This window comes from Podarcis cretensis, assembly GCF_951804945.1.
Source record: "Podarcis cretensis genome assembly, chromosome: 17".
NCBI classification, from domain to species: domain Eukaryota; kingdom Metazoa; phylum Chordata; class Lepidosauria; order Squamata; family Lacertidae; genus Podarcis; species Podarcis cretensis.
In genome coordinates this window covers 15,275,729-15,285,113 of record NC_137187.1, presented here as the reverse complement: position 1 = coordinate 15,285,113, position 9,385 = coordinate 15,275,729, and the positions used below count along the sequence as shown (strand labels likewise).

Sequence of the window (9,385 nt, the reverse complement as noted above, 5' to 3'; positions counted from 1 at the left end):
ATGACTAAATCATACTAAAGCTATGACAGTCTCAGCTGCGTCTTTTCTCCAAAGGAGCACTGACCCTGGAAACATCTATTCCTGGTTGCCCTGCGTTTTTGTCATAATTTAAGAGTATGGGAAGTAATTTTGTTGCTGCAATAAATTAAGGGAGCCAGAAATCCTTGCCTGATCTACTGCTGATCAACCAGAGATCTACCAGTGCACAACTGGAATCCCATCTTTATCATAGGAGAATTAACATGGGCCACGTTTTAAACTTCTGCCCTTTCTATGTCTGGTTTGCCAGTCATAGTTCAACTGAAATATTTTATCTGTAGTGCATCCATCAAGAGCCGCCTCAAACTTCAGGCTTCTGAGCTGTTTCTGCCCATCAGGAGACGAACAGGGCAGAAGGTTTTGTCAGCTGGGCATCAGAGGCGTATGGACTGCTACCTGCTTGAAGAGTTCCTGACAGTCGAGACAGACAGTTGTGGCCCAATTGAAACTTGGCATGTGCCACATAAAACCTGTGCATAGTGTGAGTTTCTGTTTCATGTTCTAGCCCATCCTATCTGTCTCGGGTGGCTGGAAGCAGATTTCAAAATCTTTTCAGCTGTTAATACACTTACAGGATCAATGTGAGTCACCACCCTTGACTGCTTCGCTTCCTGGCATCCTGGAATGTACTGCTTACATAAAGGACTCTGAAGCCCTGCAGAACTTGCTTTGGGCATCTGGTTAGAGAGATAGAACCAAGAGATCTGTTTTCCACTGAGCTGTCCTTCCTGGTGTATGGGCTGCATAAATGGAAGATGTTCAGTGCCAGAGAGCAGCAATAATCTCTGTATTTGCAGGGGATCTTTTAAACCTGAAACAGTCGGGTTGTAGCTGCACTACTTTCTCCCAGAAGCAGAAGAGATTTGAAGTGGAAAGAATGGGTATAAACTCTGGCTGTGGGTGCGCAGCCCGTTGAGGGAAGATATATAAGCTGATGGAGGGAGAGTAGCTCACTGTTGCTGCAACTGTTCCATAGAACGCAGACCTAGGAACAGATGCCTAGATGCTAGGCTGTTTTGCATGGGTATTGGGGCCGTGGAAACTGCTGTGTCAGCTTTGCCAATACAGTGGTACCTCGGGTTATATACGCTTCAGGTTACATATGCTTCAGGTTACAGACTGCTAACCCAGAAATATTACCTCGGGTTAAGAACTTTGCTTCAGGATGAGAACAGAAATTGTGCAGCGGCAGCAGGAGGCCCCATTAGCTAAAGTGGTGCTTCAGGTTAAGAACAGTTTCAGGTTAAGAACGGACCTCCGGAACGAATTAAGTACTTAACCTGAGGTACCACCGTAGAGAGTTAACTAACTGCTGTGTGCCTTCCTTTAGCTAGGAGCGCTGCTCCTGCAGCAAAACACCCCAGTGTTAATAAATTTCAGCAGGACTCGGGTGTGCTTTTAATTGTCTTACGATCATGTTCCATGTGTGAAAGTTTCCTATCATTACACCAGCGCATAAAAGTCACCTGAAAGCCTATGGTTGCTGATAATAAACCAATATTATAGACAAGGCAATCATGGGATCCTGGGTTGGTCCTCTCCCTTGATCAAAGTGGATTTGCTCTTCAGACAGCATCAGTAACCCATCATGCAAATCAACCAGCCTAAAAAAAATACTATTAAAATTTATTTCAAAACCAAAAACATACAACCATGACCAGCACCTCCCTGACCCCCACCAACCCACCAACCAACCGGAGTTTTCAACCAGAAAAGGGAGACGATAGCCAGAGCTGATTTGTAAAAGTTGGGGGTGGACTTCATTAATTCGCACCTAAGCTGCTGAATGTCTAGTAGGGCTGGCTTTCTGTTGGATAATGGAAAGAACAAAAGAAAAGGAAGTGTCATATGTACCAGAAGAGGAGGGAAAGAGAAGGGGTTTTTTGGTAGAGTAGAATTGCCTGGTGGCCCTTAGTGGGAGATGCTATCTAGTAATATCGGAAGCTACCTTATACCGAATCAGACCGTTGCTCTATCTAGCTCGGACAGGCAGTGGCTATTTGGGAGTTCCCCAACCCTACCAGGGATTGAGACTATATGCAAGGCAGATGCCATACCAATAAGCTATTCTTCTAGTCATTGGCCAGTATACATCCATTGGGTTCTCAAGCCTTGGGATTCAGAGAAAGCAGTGAGCCAAGATTCAGTGGCTGCATTCCTTTAAGTTCCGCACATGGATATTAGATGCATAGGGAAGTCCATGTGGCATATGTGTAGCCCTATTTTTTCCCCTTATTGCCCTGCAGTAGGCAGAAAAACTTGAAAAGTAAGCCTGCTGCCAAATCGTGGTGAGCAGGCTACTTTGGCACGGTTCCTGCCTCCTCGCTCACTGCTCGCCTGCCTTTCCACATAATGAGCACCCTGGCTCTATGGTAAGGGTAGAGTCACCAGTTCCACTGGCTCCCGAGCAAGGCATTTGTGGCCAGTTTGGCACATAAGCAGGCAACTGCCCTAACTGTGGGGAAGAAATGCCTGGTACCCAAAGTAGCATGAGAGCACGTATGGCAGGGAGCCCCAGGCCTAGCTGAAGGAACGTCTCCATCCCCATCGTTCAGCCCAGACACTGAGGTCTAGCTCTGAGGGCCTTCCAACAGTTCCCTCGCTGTGAGAAGTGAAGTTACAGGGCCTTCTTGGTAGTGGCGCCTGGCTGCAGAATGCCCTTCCGTCAGGTGTCACACAGATAAACAATTATGTGACTTTTAGAAGACACCTGAAAGGGAACCCTGTATCGGCAAGTTTTTAGTGTTTGGTGTTTTGCTGTGTTTTTTATATTCTGTTCGAAACCACACAGAGTGGCTGGGGCAACCCAATCAGAAAGGTGGGGTATAAGTATTTTACTTTACTTTACTTTACTTTACTTTACTTTACTTTTTTATTTTATTTATTTAGAGCCAAATGAATCCATCAGAACTGTAGAGCCCTTGGAATGCTTCTAACTCCCTGAAGTGTGGTAATTCCTCTTGCTTGTTTTTATGGAGAGATGTGGGGAGGGCTCTGATTCCACCCCCTCCCCCCCGTGTAAAGGTCACAGTTACCCCAATAGCTCCACCCACTTTTTCTCTTGCCCCACCCACCACTGGAACACACCCCTTGCAAAGGAATATGTCCCTCTGGCTAGAGATTCTCCATCCATTACCTATGGAAACAGGGATATAGTATGTCTCAAAGCAACATGCTAAATGGCCCACATTGGTAAAATAATCTTTGTCCCTATTTAGTGGGGTGTACAGTGAAATTTTTCATAGGGGAGTAGCTCGCAAGGGTGATGGGGATGTTGCGTGTGTGAGCATCGTACCCCCCTCCCTAAACTGGACAGAAGCTTCCTGGGCTTTGGGAAAGAGTCGCCAGGCCTGGCGGGATGCTGGGGCCATTCTACCTCCTTCCCAAAACCAGGTGGACGTTGGGAAGAGGGTAAAATGGTTCTTGAACCCTTCAGAGCACCGTGTCTCTTTCCCTAAGCCAGGCAGAAGCTTCGTGGTTTTGGGGGAAGGAGGCGCCAGGCTTTAATGCTTTAATAGTCTAATTTACTGGGAACATTTAGGGGACTAATCTAGTCCCCTTAGTCCACTGACTGAACGTCACTGCTCCTTATGTATGTATGTATGGGTTGTGGGGAAGTGTAGGTGGGGTGATTTGCCTGTTTGGTTGTATGCCGTTGGACATTTTTATCGCACCCACAGCTTGCATAGCACCTGCATAAAGAACAAACATCGACAACTGGAGAGCAAGCCACCACCGGCAACTTACACAACACATTTCACGGAAGGATACCACGTCGTGCTTCAAAAACATTTAAAGCCATGGCGCCGGCTTTTAGACCAACCCAACAAGCCAGAGGTTCCCCATCAACAGCCTTAAAACAACAGGTCCCCAAATCATGACTGGGAATCTTAGGCAAAATAGATAAAAGCACTCTGGAAAACTAGAAACACTTCAAGAAAAACCATACAATAGATAATTTTATCTGTAGCTTTTTTCAGAAAAATAATAATTTTAAAATATTCTTTTTTGTGTGGAAAACCGGAGTACAAAGCCTGCTGATTCTCTGAAAGAACCTGAGGGTGGCTGGGCCCTGCCCTGACAACTGATTTTTGAGAAGGGAAGAGGGCAGAGGTTAGCAAGGAGATGTCTGATTGTATTTGATCGCTGAGAGCTGATCCACACACCAGAGCCAGGATGCGGCAGTTGAGTTGTAGGCTGTACCATTGAAGATGGTGAGTGGGAAGCCACATTTTGAGTGCTCCCCCACAGGGGAAAAACAGCAAGAACCCTGCCTGCATGTTGGTTAATGCTTGGTCTGATAACACCAAGGCTACAGGTTTGATCCCCACATGGGACAGCTGCATATTCCTGCCTTGCAGAGGGCTGGACTAGATGATTCCTCGGGTCCCTTCCAACTCTACAGTGGTTTGGTTCAGCAGCCCAGCACATCTGGGCAAAAGGTTTGTAACCCAAGATGGTTTTTTTTCTCACGTGGGAGTAAAGGTAAAAAGGTAAAGGACTCCTGGACAGTTACATCCAGTCAAAGGCAACTACGGGGTTGCGGCGCTCATCTCGCTTTCAGGCCGAGGGAGCTGGTGTTTGTCCACAGGCAGCTTTCCGGGTCATGTGGCCAGCATGACTATACCGCTTCTGGCACAACAGAACACGGTGACAGAAACCATTGCACACGGAAGCTCCGTTTACCTTCCTGTCACAGTGGTATCTATTTATCTACTTGCACTGGTGTGCTTTCGAACTGCTAGGTTGGCAGGAGCTGGGACAGAGCAACAGGAGCTCACCCCGTCACAGGGATTGAAACCACTGATGTTCTGATCGGCAAGCCCAAGAGGCTCAGTGGTTTAGACCACAGCACCACCCGCGTCCCCATGTGGGAGGGTGGACCATCTTTCAAATATATGATTCCTTTCCTTGCATTCTGAGGTGGCAGAGTCCAGAATGTTACCACCTCTCATCTTTTATTTATGTAAACCGCCTTCAGAATTTCTATTAAAGTACGGTATAATTAATAATAATGATGATGATAATGACGACAGTAACAACTATTATTATTAAATATGTTAACTGCCTTTCACCAACAAATCCCTGGGCAGGTTGCGACAATTTAAAATTCAGAATTAACAATAGATAAAATGGACGGCAGTCCCAAGAATAAGGTGAGTCCTGAAAACACGCATCTCAGGGGTCAAAGGTCAGGGTAAAAAGGTGTATCCTCAACTTTCACTGAAAGCTGTAGAGTGATGAAGCCAGATGCACCGCTGGAAGGAGGGAATTCCACACTTTCAGGGCGAGTACAGAAAATACTCTCTCCTGGACCACGCCCTGAATTTCTGAACTTCACTTCTGCTACTATTAACTGCTGGAAGGGACTGTAGGTGATCCTTCAGATACATTCATACCTTGGATCCCGAATGCCCTGGAACTCAGACATTTTGGCTCCTGAACGCTGCAAACCCGGAAGTGACTGTTCCGGTTTGTGAAACCTAAACGTCCAACGGGGCTTCCACAGCTCCTCATTGGCTGCAGGAACTTCCTGCAGCCAATCAGAAGCCACAATTTGATTTTTGAACATTTTGGAAGTTGAATGGACTTCTGGAATAGATTCTGTTAGATTTCCAAGGTATAACTGTATTGGGGCCTAAATTCTTTAAGGTTTTAAAGACTATCATGAGCAGCTTGAAGTAGGAAGCCAATGCAACTGTTTTATGGAATTATCTGAGTTCCAGCCAGGAATGTGGTCACTGTATTTTAGACCAGATCTGGGTCATCTTCAAGGGCAGCCCCTAGCGGAGAGCACTGCAACAATCCAACCTGGAAGTGTAGATCAGCACTAGGTAAAGGTAAAGGACCCCTGACAGTTAAGTCCAGTTGCGAACAATTCTGGGGTTGCGGCACTCATTTCGCTTTACTGTCCGTGGGAGCCGTTGTTTGTCTGCAGACAGTTTTTCCGGGTCATGTGGCCAGCATGACTAAGCCACTTCTGGCAAAACTAGAGCAGCAAATGGAAATGCCGTTTACCTTCCCGCCGGAGGCACCTATTTATCTACTTGCACTTTGACGTGCTTTCCAACTGCTAGGTTGGCAGGAGCTGGGACCGAGCAATGGGACCTCACCCTGTCGTGGGGGATTCGAACCGCCGACCTTCGGATCGGCAAGCCCTAGGCTCAGTGGTTTAGACCACAGCGCCACCCGCGTCCCTAGATCAGCACCAAGCTCTGCAAAAAGATATTGATTGTTAGTATTTGTCCTTATGCCCAAATGTTTTTTTGGGTGGATCTCGACACCAGTGTTGTTGAGATTGGCTAATGAAATTAACAGAAAGGTTTCACGCTAACAACGCCTTGGGGTTCCTCAGCACACAAAGGTGTATTTCCCACCCACCCCCACCCCCAGGCAGGCCGTAACAAATTCCACTAGCAAACTCCAAACAAAGCACCACCAGGACGCACAAATCTGAATCATCATTTTAAGTCTTTCAAAAAAAAAAAAAAGCACAGAAAGGGCTAAAAAGTGGGGATTCCATTTGAGAGCGTGGCAAGAAGAAAACCAGGGAGCTGTGTGTTCTGGATGCTTGGAAGAGTCCCCCAGAGGCTTGGAAGTGTTTCCTGCAGCCTGAGGGTCAACCCTTCTTCAGATGGAGGGCGAAGTTTTCCCACAGAGCCTTTGCCTCTTTGAAACATTCCCGGAAGAGGGAACCAGGGGTGCTGGTGCCTTCTGCAAAAAAAATGCTGGTTTTGCAGGAAGCAGCCATATTGCTTGTTGATTCCGGTGCCGCTTTCTGGCATTACAAAAAAAAAAAAAAAAAAAAAAGAGAGAGAGAAAGAAAAGTGCATTATGAATAGTTACAGGGAAGAGAGGGCTTGTGAGGGCCGGAGCCCAGCCACTTAGGGCTCCGCAGTCCTGTTTGTCCTCTGAAACTCTTCCAGCTCCAGTTTCCTGCTCATGGCCAACTGCAGTTCCTGCTTGATAACCTGAATCTGCTTCTCCAGCTCGGAGAGCTCTTGGATCACAGAGGTCCTGGCCACGTTGAGGGAGTCCGCTTTCCCGTTTGTGGTCAGCGACGCTGGGGAGTCTCTCGTCAGGAGGGGGAGAGGGATGTCTTGCTGCTGCTGCTGCTGCGGTGACTGTTGCTGCTTAAGCACCACTTCGTTTTGGCTCTCTTCACTGCAGATGTATTTCTTCCGAAGGCAGTTGCCTGGGCTGGCTGTGTTCCAGACTGAATGCTGGCTGTTCCCTGCGTTGGACCTGAAAAAAAGAAGAAGTCATATTTATTTCTGCCCTACCTATGGTGATGGAATATTTGCTGAAAGCATTCAAAATTTCACAAATGGCCAAACAGATACTGTCCATCAAGGAAATGGAAAAAAACAATCCAGAATGATTTTCTCCCACAAATGGCTACTGGCCAATGGACAATGCAGCGTATGCAAGGGTAATAATAATAATAATAATAATAATAATAATACAACCCTACCCTAGGACATCTCTATTTTCATCAGAGAAATGTTGGAGTATGGAGTTATGTGACCCCCGAGCCAAGGTGATAATACAACCTTTAGAAGTCACCTGAAGGCAGCCCTAGATAGGGAAGGTGTCTATTGTCCAATGTTTTATTATGTTTTCATATATGTTGGAAGCCACCCAGAGTGGCTGGGGCATCCCAGGCAGATGGACAGGGTATAAATACCAGAGTCCCTACCAGAGAAGAATGGCAAACCAAGCTGATGGACTATGCAGAAATGGCAAAGCTGACTGGAAAACTCGGGAACTAAGAGGACAAAAACTTTACAGAAGAATGGAGAAAATGTGTAAGTTATTTAAAAGACCACTGTAAGCAGGTGGAAACTTTGGCAGGATTTTGATTTCACATGTAGTGTAACAATTACCATGGAAAATATGGATTGATATAATAGAGTATGGAATAAGATGCAGCTTTAAATGTTTAAAATGGGACTCCAGGGAGGGGGGAGGGGGGAGTCCTGAAATTTGGAGGAATCTCTGTGTATGCATTTGATTTTTTAAAAATAATCTTGTACTGTAAAATCAAATAGAAGTGATTTCATTAATTATTATTACTATTATTATTATTATTGAACAAGACTTCCTTATTTTCATAGGAGAAATGTTGGAGGGTATGCCAGGAGTGGGGAGGGTGAGGCTCTCCCAGTGTGAATGGACTCCCACCAGGATGGTCAGGGATTATGGTTTCCTAGCCCTGACTTACATTGTGCCAATAGTCAAGTAATGGGAAACCCCCAACTCTTCCTCCTATTCTTCTCGGCCACCTCTTGCTTCCAATGTGTGTATGCAGGCGATGCAAATGTAGGAATACTGCTAGATCAGCGGTTCTGAACCTGTGTGTCCCCAGATGTTGTTGGACTACAACTCCCATCATCCCTGAGCTCCGGCCTTGCTAGCTAGGGGTGATGGAAGCTGTAGTTCAACAACAACTGGGGACACACAGGTTGAGAAAGGCCATGCTAGATGAAAATAAAGGCCAGTCGAGTTCAGCATCTTGTTTCGAACAGCATCCAGCCGGAAAATCCACCAGCCCCCCCTCCCATTGTTGTTCGCTTTCCCGGGAGGCGGCATCCATAGACAAAACTACAGAGAAAATGCCCAGGCCTTAATCCAGCCCATAGGGCATCAGATTTTGGTTCTACAGACTCTTTTTAAGAGATAAGAGCTGAGCAATAAACAGAAATGGCCCTGGGCATATGCTAAGCGCAGACACACTGTGGGGCAGTGCAGAATCCACCTGCAATGAGCTTTTGTTTTCAAAAAAGAAAACAGGGGCCAAAAATATGCCACAGATCCAGACTGTGTATGAACCACATAGAAGAAACAAGCATACAGTCTCTACTGATTCTAGAATAAAATGTTGTGTATATACAGCCCTATACTAAAATATACTCCACTTATCAGATGTTGTTTCATTTTCATCTCAGTTATTTTATTACATCTTAATCACATCATTTTTTTAAACGTTTGCAGGCCTTATAACTCAAATTTAAGTTTGTTTCCTTCTTTTGCTCTTATTGTACGGAGTAATTTCAACTGGTGTATGCTTTGCAAATCTTATACAGTGGTGCCCCGCAAGACAAACGCCTCGCAAGACGGAAAACCCGCTAGACGAAAGGGTTTTCCGTTTTGGAGGCGCTTCGCAAAACGAATTTCCCTATGGGCTTGCTTCGCAAGATGAAAATGTCTTGCGAGTTCCTGCGGGTTTTTTCCCCCTCCCCCCCTTTTTCTAAGCCGCTAAGCCGCTAAAAGCCGCTAAGCCGCTAATAGCGCTAATCCGCTAAGCCGTCAATGGGCTTGCTTCGCAAGACAAAAAAACCGCTAG

General features: G+C 46.1%; 1 protein-coding gene and 1 long non-coding RNA gene across 2 annotated transcripts in view; both read right to left on the bottom strand.

Annotated features, from left to right (window-relative positions):
- Positions 1-1,649: 1,649 nt before the first annotated feature.
- On the bottom strand, positions 1,650-3,084 carry LOC307206173. Its single transcript, XR_013834299.1, has 2 exons — positions 2,908-3,084; positions 1,650-2,876 (listed from the first exon to the last, which is right to left on the bottom strand). It is a non-coding gene; the product is annotated as an uncharacterized lncRNA (long non-coding RNA).
- A 3,230-nt stretch (positions 3,085-6,314) lies between these two features.
- The window catches only part of GRIN3A (glutamate ionotropic receptor NMDA type subunit 3A), a 114,297-nt gene continuing 111,226 nt past the window's right edge, over positions 6,315-9,385 (bottom strand). The window contains 1 exon segment of the mRNA XM_079959191.1: positions 6,315-7,284. Coding sequence (XP_079815317.1) covers positions 6,924-7,284 — 361 coding nt within the window. The 3' untranslated portion in view covers positions 6,315-6,923.